General features: G+C 42.3%; 2 protein-coding genes across 6 annotated transcripts in view; one reads left to right on the forward strand and one right to left on the reverse strand.

The window, feature by feature from the left end:
• Positions 1-261, reverse strand: part of Myl4 (myosin light chain 4) — a 32,584-nt gene extending 32,323 nt beyond the window's left edge. The window contains exon 1 of one of the 2 annotated variants that reach the window (XM_008821890.3): positions 141-261. The gene's annotated coding sequence lies outside the window, so the exon portion shown is untranslated. Of the gene's footprint in view, positions 1-84; positions 101-140 lie in introns of those variants that run through there. The other variant, XM_029558084.1, reaches the window with a different exon arrangement.
• Positions 132-20,162, forward strand: part of Cdc27 (cell division cycle 27) — a 76,362-nt gene continuing 56,331 nt past the window's right edge. For 3 of the 4 annotated variants that reach the window (XM_017795306.2, XM_008821888.3, XM_008821889.3), the window contains exon 1: positions 132-373. In XM_017795306.2, coding sequence (XP_017650795.1) covers positions 347-373 — 27 coding nt within the window. In that variant the 5' untranslated portion in view covers positions 132-346. The remainder of the gene's footprint in view (positions 374-20,162) is intronic. The other variant, XM_017795305.2, reaches the window with a different exon arrangement.

Below are 20,162 nucleotides of genomic sequence, written 5' to 3' on the forward strand. Positions count from 1 at the left end.
TGATTGGGTGTGGCCCGGCCGGCGTGGCCGATTGGGCGTGGCGTGCGTGTGCGAGGGAGGGAGGGGCTGAAAAGAGGAACCTACAGTTTCCGGTAGCTCTCGATAATTTCCGGTAACAAGCTCCTCCTCCGCCGACTCACCTCGGGTGTTTCCGTCTTACTCAAGTTTGGCTCTCTCCACTTCGGGTATTTCCGTGTGCCGCTCGGAGAAACTCGGAATCACTCGGCCTCCCCCATCCCCCCGGTAACGGTCGCTGGTGAGTTTAAATGAGCCGGGGCTGGCCGGGCCGGAGCCGCTACGGGGGGGGGCCCTGAGGCACTGCAGAAAGTGGGCCTGAGCCTCGAGGATGACGGTGCTGCAGGAACCTGTCCAGGTAAGGCTAGCCCCTACTCCGAGGCCTGGCCCGAAGCCTCGGGCGGAAGAGGGAACCGCCACTCCGAGGCCTGCTGCGGCCTAGGCCCCGCTTCTCCCGCCTCCTTCTCGGCAAGCCCCGGGGCCTCGCCCGCAGCCTCAGCCGAGGCTAGCTCCGGCCCTGCGGCCCCGCTCGCCCCTGTGAGAGCGGGCTTCAGCATGAATGGCGGGTTTTCCGTCAGCACTCACGGCCGCCATCCTTCGTCAGGGGCCTGGCCTGAGGTGAGAGACGGAAAATGCGCCTCAGGTGCTCCGGGGAAGGGATGACGGAAGAGCGAGCTGCTGGGCTTTGCACTGAGCGGATGGGCTTTGCGGTGCTGGGCCAAGTTCGCGGCTGTGTTCTTGGTTTTTTTGTGGGAGACGGTGGAGGAGTGATGGATCAGCGTCTTGAAGACTCGTTTTGTTTGACTAGCAGACTTTGTGTCCACGTTTCCGTTCTCGCACAGTGGACGGTGATGGTCCGAGAAGGGAACTCCAGGCCCAGAACTGAGCACCAAGCACTCTAACGGGGGAGAGGGCGGGTGGAGGGAGGGGCAGATCGGGGTTTTTCCATTACTTGAGCGGGGAATCCAAAGCGTGTTTATAAGATGCTTAGGAAATGAAAGATAAACCATAGTTTTCCAGTCCATTCCACTGTCTATCCAGTCCAAGGTATGCTTTGACGCACAGCGCGCTGTTGTCAGGGTTGAAACCCTATTGGACTTTAAGTGTGTGATGCAGTGCCAAGTCATCCCCCCACCCCCACCCCCGCTGCCATCTAAAGAAACTGAACCTTTTGTCCCTTGGTGATGGACCAGGTTAGGGAGGTTTTCAGCTCACTGTATAATCTTTGACATGATCCGAAGCGTTGACTTCAATTAATTGCTAACATTGAGCCATAAACTTTATTTTGAAGTTATAAAGCACACCGATTTTAGAAATTCCTGCAAACTGCCCTAGGTGGGACTGTGACAGCGAATAATAAATATTTTAATACGTCACTACTTCGATATTTCCTTAGTTTTAGTTTGGCTTTTTCTCCAGCTGTTTACATGTAACAGCTATTAGTATTTGGATTCATATTATGCCGGATTGTATTTTATGAAATTTTTCTATCTGTAAGTTGTATTAGTTCTTCCAAAGCTGAGTTTCTTTCTGTCCAAATTTCTCTTACTAGTATAAAGTCCCTCTTAAGGCCTTTTTGAGGCCTAATGTGAAATTAAATGGATAAAGAGGTTACTTAGCTATTTAATTTTTTGTTTTTGTTTTTGTTTTTTTGAGACAGGGTCTCCCTGTAGTCCCAGCTGACCTGAACTCACTATGTAGACCAGGTTGGCCTTGAACTCACAGAGATCCGCCTGCCTCTGCCTCATATTGTTGTTTTGTCTTAATGATTCTTTTGCTTTTCTGAACCCAAAAGACTTCTAAAGTGATAAAATACTTAACACTGACAACATATAAACCACCATTTAATAGAATTTTCAACCTGCCTACAAGCAAGAGAAAGAATGGAAATAATGTGGCCTGTCAGGTTTCCTGTTTTCCCTTAAAGTATTCCTAGCAATAGTACATTTAATATTTTAAAGGCTAAAAATTCAAATTTATCTCCCCTTCCTCTATATTTGTCCATTAGATTTTGGGATGTGACTAGGTAAGAATTTTGGTTGTAATTTATAGTATGACAAGTCAGGTAGCTGGGCAGTGTGCAGGCAAGAGAATCAGGAGTTCAGGGTCCTCCTTACTTTATAGCAAGTTCAGGGCCAACCTGCATGAGACACTGTCTCAAACAAAACAAAAAAGACAAAAAGAGATCGCATACAATGGGAGAGACAAGCAGCTAACTTTGGTCAAGGATGGTGTTGAAAAGAATAAAAATAAGATAGTAGTTTTACAAAAAAAAGAAAAAGAAAGAAAAGACTCATTCCATGCAGCGGAAAGAAGTTAGTGTGAAAAAGGTGACTGAAGCAATGAGCAATTACTTGTTTCTACTTTTTTTTTCTTTAAAGTTTTTACATGGAATAACCAGTCTGATGTCATATAAGCCTAAATATAAGTCCCTCCCCAAGTTAGCCCTCACAGAAAAAGTTTTACTTTGTATTAATCTTTACAAAAAATCTTTACTATTATGAGGCAAAAGTTACTACTAGTAAGGTATGGGACATAAATATGACCAAAATACATTATGTGAATTTCTCAAAGAGTCAGTAAATATTTTTTAATTCCATCTTAATTTTTTGAAAGTTATTTGTAGTAACTGGAGGATCACACGCTGTCTTAAATGACTTGAAACAGTGTTAGTTTGGGTGTCTATAAAAGTTACCTGATAAAACTGGTTTGTTGTTAGTTTTGTTTATTTTATTGTGTGTATGTGTGCAGGAGCACACGTTGGGTGGCAGTGGGAGGAGGGTTTCAGGAGACTGCCTTCAAGAGTCAGTTCTGTCCTGTCGTGGGTTCTAGGATTGAACTCATGTCATCAGTCTTCAAGGCAAGTGCCTTTACCCTCTGAGCCATTTTGTCAGCCTCTGTTGTTATCTTGAGACATTTTGTATACATTTATCAATTATGTCTTGGAGTAAGGCTTCACCACACTGTTGGAGGAAATTGTAAGCAAGCCTTTTTAAAAATCACTTTAATAAGCAGTGTAGTAATTGGGTTCAAAAACCTGACATTGTGGCACATGCCTATAATCCCAGCACTTAGAAGGAAGGTAGAGGCAGGAGTGTAAGGAATTAAAGGCCAGCCTCAGCTAACAAGAAGTTTGAGATCAGCTTGGGCTGCATAAGACCCTGTCCCCAGGGACAAAAATCAAAACAAAAAGAACTCATTGTTGTAATTGGGTACTCTCTGCATATCTTTTTTAGAGTTTATTAAATAGCCAAGAAGTATTTTTGGCATGAAGTAAGATGCCCCCAAGTGGCATCTTACTTGAATATATGGCTACTATGTGAGAAATGTAATGATGTTGTCAGTCAAGAGTGAAAACAGTAGCTTTAAAGGTGAAGGTAATCTAAAATAGCAGTAGATAGGAAAAAAGTAGATAAACATTTTAGAGATAAAAAACCAATACATAACTTGTAAAGTAGAACCAATGACACATAGAAATTGGTTTGATTAGGATAAGGATCAAGAATCACTGAAATTCATTTTGGTGTTGCCTTTAAAAAATAAAATAAAAAATCAGCCAGGCGCCTGGGTGTGGCACACGCCTGTAATCCCAGCACTTGGGAGGCAGAGGCAGGCGGATCTCTGTGAGTTCGAGGCCAGCCTGGTCTACATCTCGAGAGTTTCAGGCCAGCTGGGGCTACAGGGTGACCCATCTCAAAAAAGACCAAAATTAAAGTCCACCAAGTATGGTGTCGCACACCTTCCACAGCAGATCTCTGTGATATTGAGGCCAGCCTGGTCTGCGTAGCAAATTCCAGGCTAGCTGGGGCTACAAGGAGACCCTGCCTCAAAAAAGAAGAGAAAAAATAAAAATCATTTTCTGCCTGATAGGATTGGGACAGATTCAGAAGAGAGCATTTAAGAATTCTGTTTTGAACAAATTAAGTTGGAGGTATTTGTGAGATTACCAGCTGTGGAGACTAACTCTTAATCTTAGGGTTCTAGTTTTGCTGTAAACATAAGAATGATTAACAGAAAAGAATGGATAATATTGCAAATGAGTATGTGTTCAATCACACAGATATTAATAAAGGAATAAGGAAAGAGTATCTTTGTAGGCCAGAAAAAATGGGCATGGCTTCTTGAAGGAGTAGAACTTAAAGCCTAAGAAGATGGGAGTTTGAGTGACATAGAAGAGAAGGAGTATTCTTCGCATGGAATGGCATGACCAAAAACCAAAGATGAGGAAGTGTTGCTTTTTAAAAAAAAATTTTTTTTAATTTTCTCTGTATGAATATGATATGCCTGCATATATGTAAGTGTACTCACGTTGTGCAATGCCTGCAGAGGACAGAAGAGGGCATCACATCCTCTGGAACTGGAGTTACAGACAATTGTTAGCTGCCATGTAGGTGCTGGGAATTGAACCCAGCTCCTCTTCAAGAACTCTTAATTGCTGAACCATCTCTCTAGCCTCTATTCTATTGCCTTTATGTTCTTAAAACCAGCTTTCTTTTTGACAAAAATAAGACAAAGCAGAATTCATAGTAGCCACATTTAAGTATGAATACAATTTACACAGGTTTGTTTACATTTAAAATAATATTTCAGCTGGATGTGGTGGTGCTTGCTTATAATCCCAGCACTTCGCAAGTGGAAACAGGAGGACAGTGAGTTCAAGGCCAGCCTAGGCTATGTAGTGAGAACCTGTCTCAAAATATAAATAAAATATTTCAGCCAGGTATAGTGATACATGCCTGTAATACTAGCACTTGGGAGACAGAGGCCAGAAGATCAGGAGTTGAGGACCATTCTCTGTGAATAACAACTTTGAGGCCAGCCTGAGCTATATGCAACCCTGTCTTAAAAAAAACAAAACTCAAGTGTGGTGGCACACACCTTTAATCCCAAGGCCAGCCTGGTCTGCATAGTGAGTTCCAGGACAGCTGGGGCTACAGGGAGACCCTGTCTCAAAAAGCCAAAAAAAAACCTAAAACTCAGATTTTTGGGCTCTTTCCTTAGCACACAAGCCTACTTCATTCTTGGGGGTGTTTTTTCCTTAAGATTTATTTAATGTGCAAGAGTGTGTGTGTGTGTGTGTGTGTGTACATGCCCACCAACACCCTTGCAAGTACCCTTAAAGGTTGTCAGATCCTCTGGAACTAGAGTTACAGGGCCTTGTGAGCTGCCTTATGTGGATGTTGGAAACCAAATCCAGGTCTTTTGAAAGAACAGCAAGCTGTCTTAACTGCTGAGCAATCTCTCTCTAGCCCCCTTTCCCCTTTTTCCTTTCTTAGTAAGTTGGCTATTTCTATTCCATGCCATGACTTTTTCTCCATCCCTCCTGGTAGCTGCAGAAATTTTCACCTAATCTGTACTATATATTTTTCTCTTAAACTCTAATAAAACTGTCCTTGAGCTTTAAAAACGAAAAAACAACACTATCACTCCCCTACCCCAAATCCTTATTTAAGAATAGGTAGCAGGACTGGGGAGATGACTCAGTCTGCAAAATACTTGCCACATAAGCATGAGGACCTGGATTTGGGTTGCCAGCAAACATGGAAAAAGCCTGGTGTGGCTGAGCAACCCATCAAAGAAAAGAAAAAAGCATAAACCCAGCAAGCTCCAGGTTCAGTGAAGAGAACCTGTCAAGAGAATCAAGCAGTGCATAATAGAGGAAGACACCAGATGTCGTCCTGTGGCCTCAGCGTGTGTGTGTGTGTGTGCATACGATACACATCAAAAAAAATTATTAAAAAAATGGAGAGCAACTGAGGAAAAGATTGACATCACCCTGGCCTCCACACATACCCATGCTCACACACATGAACACGTACACATATGCATACAGTGCACACGCACATGCATGCGTACACATACGCATACAACACACATCAAAAAAAAAATTTTTTTTAAGTGGAGAGCAACTGAGGAAAAGATTGACATCACCCTGGCCTCCACACATACCCATGCTCACACACGTGAACACATACACACCACACACTAAGAATAGATAACAAGTAAGAATTTACAGCTTTATGCTAATGGTTATCTTTTAAATTAATGACACTAAGGCCTAAAACATTAGTTACACTTGAGGAATGTCTCCTAAACATTTTTTTGGAAAAGAAGAAGGAAAGAATACTGCTCTGTTTGGCTTCATAACTTAACAGCATTTCATCCATCTGGCTTTAATTTGTAGAAGTGTACAAGTGGTGCACTGAATGCTATCCTTTTTGGGGGAGGCCTGCCATCAGTTGGGCAGGGTGCTGAATTAAGCTGTGTTCATCATCAGTTACTAATTTGTAGTATATTATAGTCCATTCCATATCCTATTTCCGCAGTGAGAGACATAGCACTCAGGCATTTAGAGGTCATTGAGCAAGAGTAGAGATAGAAACTATACATAGGGTTTTCTGAGTGGCAAATTTAACCTCTGGGGTTTATAAAAATTTGGGGTGGCCAGTATAGTTCAGGTGTTAAGTATTGACAGAGATCCTCTGCCTCTGCCTCCCAAGTGCTGGGATTAAAGGCCTGTACCACCACACCCAGCCCCTGCCTCAGTCTTTAAGTAGGTGTTTGCCCCACACACCACCACACACAGCTCAAAGTTTGATTTTTTTTAAGTAGAAAAAGAAAAAACTTTTAGGATTTTTTTTTGTTTGTTTTTGAGATAGGGTCTCACTATGGAGCCTTGGCTAGACTCGTTATGTAGACCAAGATTGGCCTCTAACTCACAAAGATCCACCTGCCTCTGCCTCCCGAGTACTAGGATTAAAGGTATGCACCACCATGCCTGGCAAAAGATAAAACTTTAAATGTAATACTTTTTTCTCTTTCATTTCTTAACTTTAAAAATGCAGAAAAAGGGGCTGTTGAGATAACTCAACAGGTAAGGGTAATTGTCACTAAGATTGATGATCCAAATTCAATCCCTAGGACCCACATAGTGGAAGAAGAGAACCAACTTCTGTAACTTCTGACTGCTACATATTTGCTGTAGTGAATTTGTATGACAGAATAAAGTAAAATAAATGTAAATAAGTTCTAAGATTTCATAATTCTAGTATATATGAGTCATTCTCCTGGTAATCCTTAGTTATAGAAAGTAGCTGGCAAATCCCTTCAATCTTTTATGACTTACCTTACAAAGTAAGTAATTATTTTTAGGTGCATTAGGGAACTATTATACAAGGTATTAACTATATTTATTGAATTTGTTTCTGTGGAGAGCTGGGAAAGAAAAGAATTTTAAGTGCCAAATGTATGCCAGTCAGTACATCGGAAATGCTGAAGGATTCATCATTTCATGTGCTCCACACAACAGTGCCCAAGAAAGAGATCTCTTTTTCAGATGAGGAAACTGAGACTCAGAAAAGTTAACAATTTCCCCCAAGATCATAATGAAGGTGATGGCATACAAATTTGAGAGCAGATCTCTAACATCAAATCCTGAATCTCTTCTTTTTATGTATAGCAAAATTCTTAGAAAATCCCCAGATTTAATAAAGGAGTAATTAAGGTTATTTACATAAAAAATGACTTGTTTATCAATTTCTTTCAGTAGTGTCCTAAGGACCCTTAATTATTAAATATTAGCAATATAGGAAAACATAAAGCTAAGAACTAACATAAGAATGCCAACAAGAGGAGAAATTCAAAATCATTCAGTCAAATATTAAGCTTCTACTTTAAAAGCACATAATAGGGCTGGCAGGATGGCTCATCAGTTAAAGGCTCTTCCTTCTGAGCCTGATGACCCGTGTTCAGTCTTCCAAACCTACATGGTGGAAGAAAAGAACTGACTTCCTCAATTTGACCTTTGACCTCTGTACAAGTGCCAAGGTATGATTTGGCGCCATTCTGGGAAGCAGGGAACAGGGAGCAGGTGAGCCAGTCTGTCCTGGACCCCATGGGGCACCGGGCGACCTTGAGAGGACCCTGTGGACCCTTCACAGAACTCTGTGGGATGAATGGGCAGTGTGGGGACTCGAGATGAGGCAGACCATGGGCAAAAATGATCTGGAACGGCAGGCCAAGCCGCACAGAGCTGGATGCCAGGTGTTGGGTGTTCCTTTCTTTTAGAAGAAACACCACTGAGATAGATCAATGGCCACAGCTTGAAGATGAATAATGGGGAGGCCCAAGAAGTCACTATCTCGCAACGATACAAGAGAGATCGCCCTACATCTGTCACGCCCTCCAAGGGTCAGGGACCCTTGCGGAAGATTGGCAGAAAGATTGTAAAAGCGGAGGAAAGGGGTGGAGTGAGGGAGTGAGTGAGGAGTGAGTAGTGAGTGAGGAGTGAGTGAGGAGTGAGTGAGGAGTGAGGGAGGAGTGAGTGAGTGAGGAAGAGATTGGAACAAAAGGATTTGGCGCCGTTCAGGGAACAGGGAGCAGGAGAGCCTGCCTGGCCTGGACCCCGTGAAGCGCCGGGCAACCTTGTGAGGAACCCATAGACCCCCTCACGGAACTCTGTGGGTTGAGTGGGCATGCAGGGAGTCGAGATGAGGCAGACCGTGGGCAAAAGCGATCCGGAACAGTGGGCTGAGCTGTGCAGAGCTGGGTGCCGGGTGTCAGGTGTTTGTTTCTTTGTAAGTCACTCTCCCCCCTCCCCAAAGGTATAAACTAAGAAAAATTCAGATAAAGATGTGTTATGTGGTTTGTCTACCAGCATCAGGAGCAAGGGACCCTAAGAGAACTGGTGAGACACTGGGTAAAGCCAAACTGAGGCTCATTGGTCCCTGAGCTGTTGTGGAGAGCATAGGACATTGGAGTTGTGTGTAGCCTCACCTCAACACCTGTAAAGAGAAATGAAGTCTGTCTTCCAGATTGTCAAGGGAATATGAGACAACTTCATCTTACTCTTTGCAAAGATTTTCTCTTTGATAAATTCTACTGTGCCTCCCCTGAAATTCATCAACTATGACTTATCATCTGGGTGTGTTCACCTCTTCCTGATTCAATTTCAGTGCAAATTTCACTAAGTCCAGTTATGTGACAGACATCTGAACATTTAACATCTCATCATTCCTCATCATCCATCTTTGAGGACATGTCTGGCCACCCAGACCAGCTTTCAGCACAAACCCTGGAAACTCCCTTTCACCAGAGAGTCTCCCATTACTCCTGTCTCCTCTTAGAACTTTTCTAATATCTGAAGCCTTCAATGTCAAAACCTGCTTTTTGCTCTGGATTTGCATTTGCCCATGGCATATCCAGACCTGAACATGATCTTTCAAAGTGAAAACTGGACAGTAGTGGCACCTATACCTACAATCATGGCTCCTCTTGAAGAGTCTTTTCTACCACTTATTAAACGTTTCATGAAGGAGAACTTCCATTACATCCACCAGGAGACTGAAGTCAGAATGTCCAAACTTAAACTCCAAATTATGCACACCTACATTAAGAAACAATTTGCATCAGAAACAAGTTAGTTACCATCAGAATCTAAGTGTGTACAGCATACATACTGTTAACAAGGTGCAAATACATTTTGCAGAATAGGAAATTGAGAAAAAGAAAGGTAAAACTAGGTTAAGTACTGGAGAATTTAAAAAATTAGGCAAATCTAGACATGAAGATAATGATAAAGGTAAAGGCATCATCAACAGAAGAAAAAAATTACCCAGCTTAGCACCCTTCTCCCCCTGATCTCAAAAGTTGCTGGCATTTATCACATACAATACCTTTTCTAGCATGGGAGAAAAGTTAAGAATCACTAGGTTGGGTTACATCCCCTCTTCTCACAGCAGCATAAACTGCTGTCTGGGGAAAGTCCCTGCATGCCTCCTTCATTCATTTATTTGGACAACTTATGAGCAAAGACCTGGCATTGCTTACACCTGAATCTGTGACTGGGAATCTGTGCAAGAGAAGCAGTGTCAGAAGGGGAAAGCACAAACATCTCACAGCTGACAGAGTGCCACAAGCGGGAAATAAAGTAGATGTGAAAGAATAAACATCTGTGCAAAGTCTACCCAGGCAGGTAGTGAATCAGGAATAGGAATCACACAGTCATAACAGAGACATTGACAGACCCTGGAAGGGACGCTGCAGCCACTCAGTAGTGCACTTTTTCCTACCCACCCAGAATTCACCCAAGGGGCCTGGAGTTTTCCAGCTACATGTCCTACACTCTGCTGCTGGGGAAATGGGACCAGGAGCATCGATGCTTCCGGAAGCTTGGCTGCCCCCCCCCCCCAGCACCACCCATCTTTGCCTGTGCCCTCCCTTGGGTCCTCTTTAAACAACAGGTGTCTGCAAAGTCTCTCCCCTCACCCACTTTGTGGAATGTAAACTGACCTCCGAGCCACCACACACCACACAGCAGCAGCTGGGAATATGCACTTCTCTCCCAGGAAGTCTGAGGGAGGCAGCGCATCCGAGGTGTAGACCTAAGCTCAGTCCTGGGTAGGATGCCCGACTGGGTGCTGTGCTCTCCAAGATGCTGCAGACCTGGCACTTCACAGGGCAGGCAGCTACACTGACACTACCTGGAGCCCTTAGGCAAAGAAGGACCACCAGAGAGCAGTTGGGGGCCAGGGCAACTGGGCCTGTGGAGCAGAGCCATGAGGCAGGGCACTGGAAGAGCACTTGGGGTGCTGGACCACAGGTGGCTGTGGAGTGGACTTCCTGGGGTGCAGAGCCACCTGGGGTGGATCTCATTTGGACATATGGGATGCGGGCCACAGTGGGGGGTGGGACTGTATGAGCATGTGGGGGCATGGCCACTGGGGGTAGAGTCACTAGGTGTGTAGAGAGACCTCATTAGGGTGTGTGGATGCTGCGGGAGGTCAGGGGACAGGAGTGAACCTCATTGGAACAGGTGGGGGCAGGGAGTGGGGGTTCACAAGGAAGAGCCCAAGTGCTGGGATTAATGTCTTGTGCCACCCTGCCTGGCAGAAGAGCCACTGTGAGCCCACCTCCGGTTAAGGGAAACCAACCTCCAGGATCCACCGTACAGCAGTAGCTGGTGATGAGCACTTGGGTCCTACAGAGTCTGAGGGGAACAGGGCATATCCGAGGTGCAGATCCTCAGCCCAGCAATAGGATGCTAGATGGGCGCTGCACTCTCAGAGAGGCCGTGGACCAGGAGCAGGTGGGACACTGACACTGCCTAGAGCCCTCAGACTGAGGACTTTTAGAGAACAGTTGAGGGGGGACCACAGAGTCAGTACCCTTTGACACTCCTGGAATGTGTGGCTACAAAAGGAGCATGTCGGAGTTGGGGTCACAGGGGGTCTAGTGTAGATTGTGGAGATTCCAGGGGGCAGGAGGGGACCATATGGGGACATGTGGAGGGAGGGGACAGAGAGGAGCCTGCCAAAGGGAAGAGCTCTAGTGCTAGGCAGGATTAAAGACTTGGACCACCATACCTGGCAACAGAAATTTATTTTAAAAACCATTTGGTGTAAGTATGATTTTACCATTTATTAGAGGCAAAATCAACTTTGCATGCTAATGAAATGGATGTGCTTATGTTTCGTAAAGGATTAAAACTTTGCTGAATATTGGAGAGAAAAAAAAAGTGCCATGGTGCAAACATATCCATACATACACACACACAGACACACAAATAAAAATATGATCCACCTTAAAGACAAAACGTTTATTGTATTTCTTTCACTATTACTGTAGTTTCCTAACTGAAGCATCATTTTGAAAGATTTGTGGGGCTGGAGAGATGGCTTAGTGTTTAAGAACACTAGTTGTTCTTGCAGAGAACCTGGATCCCATTCCCAACACCCACATAGTGGCTAACAACTGTCTGTAACTCCAGTTCTAGGGGATCCGACACCCTCTTCTGACCTCCTTGGGCATTGCATGACATGGGTGCACTTACACACATGTAGGCAATACACTCATACACATAAGATAAAAATAATAAATTGTTAAGGGCACACTAGAAGACCAGATCTGTTTCTGATAAGAGAGTATTAGGATTTAGCCAAACTAATTCCTTCACATGCTGAACTTTCACGTGCCTTTCTTGGAGGTGGGTGTTTTTTAATCTTTATTTTATAGGTAACTAATGCTCAGAAGTGAGAGTCAGCTGACTAATAGGTATTAGAGAAATCTTTATCTGCCTGGATTTGGCCATAGAGATCATAGTAAACATTCAAGAAGTAATTGCTGAGTTGTTAGATTTGACTCCCTTTTGTTTTCTGAACATCATTTTTGTGTATTATGCAATCCAAATACTGAATTCTTTAAGGAGAACATCTGTATTTTATCACCCTTTAAAATCTACTGTGTTAGGGGCTGGAGAGATGGCTCAGCTGTTAAGAGCACTGACTGCTCTTGCAGTGGCTACAAACTGTCCTTAACTCCAGTTCCAGGGGAATCCGAAGCCCTCTTCTGACCTCCGCAGCAATGCACGACACAGGTGCACTCACATACATGCAGGCAATACACTCATACACATAAAATAAAAATAAATATTTAAAAATAATCTGTGTTATAGAAATGTAGGCTAGATAGCAATGATTCTGTAGTATATTAAAAGCCTGTTCTTGTATTTACTCTTTACCAACCCACATTTTTCTAAGATTCAGCTTCCCAATTGTGTAATTAAAGAAAAAAAAAACACCCATAATGACCAAATAGGTACCTGTGGGATAACTGGCTTATTTGTAATTTCTTATTGCCAGTAGAGACCTGAAAACCCAGTGGGTTTTGTTTTTGTTTTTTTTTTTTTTTTTTGGTTGGTTGGTTGGTTGGTTGGTTGATTTTTTTTTTTTTTTTTTTTTTTTTTTGGTCTTTTTGAGACAGGGTCTCCCTGTAACCCCAGCTGTCCTGGAACTCACTGTGTAGACCAGGCTGGCCTTGAACTCACAGAGATCCACCTGCCTCTGCCTCCGGAGTGCTGGGACTAAAGGTGTCCACTACCATGCCTGACTGAAATCAGTGTTTTAAGATTTGTACATCCCACTTCAAGAATTGTCTCAGGTTGGCTAGATTATGTTTTTATTTTTTAGTGTGTGTATGATGTGAGTGTGCACATGTGAGGTTCAGAGGATAACTTTCAATTCAGTCTCTCCTTCCACCATGGATCTAGGGATCAAACTCAGGTTGTCAGGCTTATGACAAGTGTTTCTACCCACTGAGCCATCTTAATGTTGTTTGTTTTATACTGAAATCAGGATCACATAGCCAACAAGATAGGTGTGCTGTTCAGTAAATGTTAACTAAGTGGATGAATGAAATTTTCCAAAAGCAGATTTTTTTCCTGTTTTGAGAAAGGAGCTCATGTGCCTTAAGCTGACTTTGAGCTCACTATGTAATTGATTCTGGCTTCCAAATATAGTCATTCAATAAATATTTACTGAGCATTCACTCTATTTAAAGGCAGTTAAGATAGCCAGAGAAATAACTAGTTAATATGACCAGGGAATTATAGAGAGAAATGGAATCTGATTTTTACCCTTAACTTGAAATCTAGTTAACCAAATAATAGAACCAAATCATTCTAATAAACATCCTCACATGAGAATGTATAAACAAATAATTCAGAACCTCGTGGGACAGAGCAGTTAATATTGGATGGGATAAGTCTAGGAAGGTGTCATGGGAAGATAGGATAACCTATAACCTGAATTTTAAAGAAAGGAGGACCAAAATCTTTTTTTTCTTTTTGTTTCATTTTTTTGTTTATTTGTTAGGAGGACCAAAATCTTAAAAGACAGAAATTAAAAGAATAGACCAGACATGCAATAGTGTTAGCAAAAAAAGTTGGGTTTTTTTTGGGGGGGGGTTGCTTTATTTTCATTTTATGTGTATGCATGTATTGTGTGCGTGTATGCAAGTGCACCCGTGTCATGCAGTGCCTGTGGAAGACAGAATAGAGCATCACATCCCCTGGAACTGGAGTTACGGACAGTTGTTAGTTGCCATGTGGATACTGAAATTCGAACCCAGCTCTTCTGCAAGAGCAGCCAGTGCTCTTAACTACTGAACCATCTCTCCAGCCCTAAGAAGTTGAGGTTTTTAATATTTTGTTATTTTTATGTGTATGCATGTATGCAAGTGCACCCCTGCCATGCAGTGCCTGTGGAAGACAGAAGAGAGTGTCAGATTCCCTGGAACTGAAGTTACAGACATTTGTTAGCTGTCATGTGGGTGCTGGGAATCAAACCCAGGTCCTCTGCAAGAGCAACCAGTGCTCTTAACCACAGCCATTTCTCCAGGCCCCACAAAAAAAGTTTTGTATATGTAGATGTGTGCTGGTACACATGTGTACATGTGCATGGAGGGCAGAAAACAGCCTCAGATGTCATTTCTCAGATGCTATTTACCCTTTCTTTTTCTTTCTTTCTTTTTTTTTTGGTCTTTTTGAAACAGTCTCCCTGCAGCCCTAGCTGCCTGGAACTCGCTGTGTAAACCATGCTGGCCTCGAACTCACAGAGATCCACCTGCAGTGCTGGGATTAAAGGCATGCGTCACCATGCCCAGTACCCTTTTTAAAAAAAAAAAAAAAAAAAAAAAAAAAGACAGGGTTTCTCATGTTCTCATGACCTGGAACTGACTCAGTCAGCTTCACTGGTTGGCCACTGAGCCCCAGGGATCCACAGTCTCTGTCCAGCACTGGAATTAGAATCCTGCACCATGCCCAGCTTTCACATGCGTTCTAGGGATCAAATTCAGGTCCTTGTGTTTACAAGCACTTTACCAACTAGACTATCTGCCCTGCCTAACACAAAGGTTTCTTGTTTCAGAGAGGATCTCGTGTCACCTAGATTGGTCTTGAACTCCTGATCCTTCTACCTCCACCTGCCAAGTTCTGTGATTATAAATAGGCATGAGTACCATACCTGGCCACAAAATGTTTGAGGAATGAAAAGGCAGTGAATTTTTAGGAAATAATAGGGAATTTTTCTGACTCTAGACATAGAAATAAAAATTTCTGTTAAAGGAAGACTAAAATGAGATGATTCAAATCTCTAATAAGAGTTTATGCTTTATTCTCTAGATACTTTGTAAACTTTTGTGGCATTCCAAGGGGAATAATTAGTAACAGAGGAAAGTGGTGTTATGTCAGAAAAGTAATGACAGCAGCCAAAATTTACTGCTCAATTAATTATATATGTTCCGGAAACTCATGTACTTTACTGGAATCTTGGGTTTTATATAAGATTTATTTTTATTTTGAATTATGCATATGTTGGGAGTATGTACATGTGAGCACAGGTGCCTCTGGAAGCCAGAGGCATCAGATTCTCTGGAGCTAGAGTTAAAGGTGGTTGTGAGCCACCCAGCTGGGTGCTGGGAACTGCACTCCGACCCTCTGCAAAGAGCAGCAAGGCTCTTAAGCATTGAGCCATCTCTCCAACCTTCAGGTCTTTTAAATGAAGAGACAACCAGCACAGTAAAAAGTACAAACAAACAAAGCCTTCATTTAGAGTCATTAAGGCACAGTTAGCCCCTCAGTATTGTCTTCTGTTCCTAGAAGTGATACTGTGTTTGAGGAAGGTAATTCTGAAACAGGATGAATTATAGCACAGCTTGCAGACAGGAAGACTGAAAAGCCCTCAGGACAAATTTAAAAGATTCCTCTCCCCCACTGTCCTGTGTGTAGTTGTCTTCAGTTCTCAAGTGTCTTCTCACAAGTGACAGTTTCCTGGCCAAGAAACAAAAGCAAAAATTATGGGCAGGAATACAGTCAAAGAGCATTATATACACAATACAAAAATACAGGTGGGTTTTTGTTTTTGTTTTTGTTTTTGGTCTTTTTGAGACAGGGTCTCCTTGTAGCCCCAGCTGTCCTGGAACTCACTATGTAGACATGTAGACCAGGCTGGCCTCGAACTCACAAAGATCCACTTGCCTCTGCCTCCCAAGTGCTGGGATTAAAGGTGTGCACCACCACACCCGGCAAAAATACAGTTATTCAGTTATTTTACTTTGAGGGACCAGAAAATGGCTCAGCTGATAAAGTACTTCCCATGTAAGCATGAGGACTTGAGTTAGCTCCCCAGCATCCATTCAAATAGTCAGGTGTGACAGCACACATGGAATCTCAACACTGGGGAGGATGAGGTAGTAAGATCCCTGGAGTGTCCTGGATAGCCAGTCTAGGGAATCGGTGAGAAACCCTGTCTCAAAAAATAAGATGGAGGAGGCTGGAGTGATGGCTCAGCGGTTATGAGCATTGGCTACTCTTGCAGAGGACCTGGGTTCCATTCCCAGGACCCACATGGCAGCTAATAACTATAACTCCAGTTCCAGAGGGATCTGACAACCATTTCTGGCCTCTGTGGGTATTGCACACACAGGTGCACTTGCATACATACAGGCAAAACATTCATACACATAAAAGTAATTTTTGGGGGGCGTCTTATTGAGAAAGGGTCTCCCCATAGCCCCAGCTGGCCCGGAACTCGCTCTGTAGACCAGGCTGGGCTTGAACTCACAGAGATTCACCTGCCTCTGCCTCCCAAGTGCTGGGACTAAAGGCATGTGCCATCAATGAGGCATGCCTTATTGGGAGTCTTGCTTTTTCTCTGGTTTTATGCTCTGCACTAGTAGTAGATTGGTTCTGTTATAATACCTGAAAACTTTAGAAACAAAATTTTTAAAGGAAAAAAAATTCTGTTATGAACTAAGGTCTTTTTGGTTTTGAGACAGTTTCATATGACCCAGGCTGACCTGGAACTCAATAAGTAGCAAGATGACCTTGAATTTCTGATCCTCCTGCCACCACCACGAGTGCCAGGATTACAGCCTGTGCCCCATTTATTGGTGCTAGGGATTGAAGCCATGCCCCATGTATGTGAGACCAGTACTCTGCCAACTGAGCTACAGCCTCAGCTCTTCATTTTTATTTGTTAATATTGTATATATGGTAGTGTTATCTGGTGCAAGTGAATGCTATCAGAAGGAATAAAATCCTTGGCTAATAGGGTATGCAAAACTTAACAGCAGCTGTGGTAGAGCATTTTATGAGGCTTCTGGCAATTTCTACACAGCTTATATTTGGTACTTTGTTTTTTGTTTTTTTTTTTTAATGTAGCTTTAATTTGGAGAAGAATCCTAGAGTAATCCACCAAACCTTTCTAAGAGATCCTGTTTTTGGTTAGTGGCCTTATGTTTTTCTTATCTTTATTCCCTAAATAATAGAGGACTCTCACTTACTTAGGAGTCACTTTGGTGTGATATTTCAGTATTGTGAATATTCCTTGCTGTGAGATTGAGGATCACTATTGGATTAATTTGTATGGAGATGTTTTAGAATAATTTTATATGACTGCTGGCAGAGAAATATGACTTTTTGGGGGGAGCAACAGGGTCTCGTCTATCCTAGGTTGGCCTCAAATTTGCTATGTAGCCAAAGTTGGCCTTGAGCTCATGATCCTCTTGCTTCTACTTCCCAAGTGCACCATCATGCCTGGCTGACAGAATTAGAGTTGTATGAACCCCTTTATGGTCTAGAAAATAAGAGTGGGGCTGTTGGGATAAATTAGCCTATTTACACAGGAGTCCTTAAGCATTTAGGAATTCTGGGATTTGGAGTGGCCTAGAAACTGTCTCATGTTTTCATGTACACTGTTGGAATCATAGCACATGCCAACTTTTTTATATAGTTTTTTTTTATTTATTTTATGTGTTTGAGTGTGTTGCCTGCATATATGTAAGTGCACCTGTGTCATGCAATTCCATGGAGGACAGTAGAGGGCATCAGGTCTCCTGGAACTGGAGTTTCATACAGTTGTTGGCCACCATGTAGGTGCTGGGAATGGAACCTCTACAAGAGCAACCAGTGCTCTTAAACGCTGAGCTATCTCTCCAGCCCCACATATGCCAGCTTCTGAAAATACTAGGGAGAGTAAAATGAAAGTTGATACTAAATTTCAGACAAAAGGAACATTTCTTTGTAGCTCACCTAATTCAAGTGGATTGTGGGAAGAGAGGGTATTATTAATTTCCATTGCTATATAGGATATGGTTAGAACCAAGAAGATACATGAAAATCTACAAACAAGATACCTTAGAACTTGGGTAATTTAAACCTTTCTTTTAATTAATCAAGTAATTAATTAGTTGATTAATTTTGTAGTGCTAATTTTGAACCTAGAATCTTTCATATGTAAGGCATATGTTCTACCTCTGTTAAATCCCATACCTTTTTTGTTTGCTTGTTTGTTTTGGGTTTATTGGTTGGTTTGTTTTGGGTTTGAAGGAGGCATTGAGACACAGTCTTGCTCTGTGGCCCAGGCTGACCTTGACCTCACAATCTTGCCTTAGCATTTTGCTAAAATTATAGGCATTGATACCATGCCCCACCTGACTTTTTATTTTAAATGTATTATTATTATTAATAGTGTGTCTATGTTGTTGGCTGTTGAACCCAAAGTCTCATGTGTACTAGAGCAAACAGTCTGCCTCTGTCACTTATTTTAATGTAATCTAGATGTACTGTCATATTATTTAATGATAAGTAACTAAATTTTACTGATTTTACTATATCTTACTTGTTAAAACATTCAACAAATTACGAGCTGGTATACATGCTAAAAATAAAATAATCAAACTGATAAATAAAACCATTTGAAAAATTATTTCACATTGCCTAGTAAAGATGGACATATTTAACAACACAATGGCTTCATTCATAAATGGGTGTCCTACCCAGCACTCAGGAGGCAGAGGCAGGCAGATCTCTATGAAATTGAGACCAGCCTGGTCTATATAGTAAGTTCAGGCCAGCTGGGGCTACAAGGAAACCATGTCACAGAAAGACTACATCCATTCATGCATGTATACATACATACATACATACATACATACATACATACAGTGTCCTAATTTGGAGATTAAATATGTTCTCCAAGGATTGAATACGGTGTTTGTTGCTGCATTGTGATAATTGACTTAAAACATAAAACTAAACAAAAATCTCTGGAAATAACCCAGATCATTATATGCTGCAAAATTGATAAAATATATCTTCGTATATGTATGCAACAGCAGTATTGTTTATTCAACAATGAAAGGGAATGAACTCCAGTTATATACATCAAGCAGGAATTTTCAAAACAAAATACTGGGTTTTGAAAACAAGTCATGTTAGAATATATACAGATGAATTGTATCTGTTAAAAGTTAGAAAAGCATACAGGTGTGGTGATACATGCCTTTGTAATCCCAGCACTTGGGAGGTATGAAGGCAGGAGGATTAATATACAAATTATGAGAAAATAAAGGAAGGACAACAAAATTCAGTGTGGTAGTTTCCATCTTAAATTAGGAAAAGATCATATTATCATGTTAGAAGAACTTATAGAGGCCTTTGAAGATAGTAGTAATATTTTATTTTTTGAGCTGGGTAATTAGTATGTGAGTTGTAATTATTGTTAACTTAAAATGGCCGGGCGTGGTGGCACACTCCTTTAATCCCAGCACTTGGGAGGCAGAGGCAGGCGGATCTTTGTGAGTTCGAGGCCAGCCTGGTCTCCATAGTGAGTTCCAGGACAGCTGCACCTACAGGGAGACCCTGTCTCAAAAAGAGAAGAAAAAAAAAAAAAGTCCTGTTTCACACATATTCTGTTGAGTTTCATAACTATAAGAAAGATAGCATAATTCAACTAGATTAAGGGTTAGTTTTCTCATACCTTTACTCCTCTGCAGTCCAGTATGCCTCCTTGAATGGCTGAGACTTGGGTGGCACTTAAGGTAACAGATGAGAACATTTCTCTGGGAGGATTGCACACATTTGAACATTGCCTTCTTTGTGTGTATCATGGAAAGTGAGTGCTTGTTATTAGAGTGTAGTTTAGTAAACTAGACAGAAATAGGTAGAGCCAGGCGTGGTGGCGCATGCCTTGAATCCCAGCACTCAGGAGGCAGAGGCAGGCGGATCTCTGTGAGTTCAAGGCCAGCCTGGTGTACATGAGTTCCAGGCCAGCTGGGAGACCCTGTCTCAAAAAGAGCGAAAAAAGGGTTGGAGAGATGGCTTAGCGGTTAAGAGCACTGACTGCTCTTGCAGAGGACCCGGATTCGATTCCCAGCACCCACATGGTGGCTACAAACCGTCCTTAACTCCAGTTCCAGGGGAATCCAAAGCCCTCTTCTGACCTCCGTGGCATTGCACAAGACGGGTGCACTCACATACATGCAGGCAATACACTCATACACATAAAATAATAAATAAAATACTTTTTAAA

Source organism: Nannospalax galili, unplaced genomic scaffold, assembly GCF_000622305.1.
Source record: "Nannospalax galili isolate Female #2095 unplaced genomic scaffold, S.galili_v1.0 scaffold1128, whole genome shotgun sequence".
In the NCBI taxonomy this organism is placed as follows: domain Eukaryota; kingdom Metazoa; phylum Chordata; class Mammalia; order Rodentia; family Spalacidae; genus Nannospalax; species Nannospalax galili.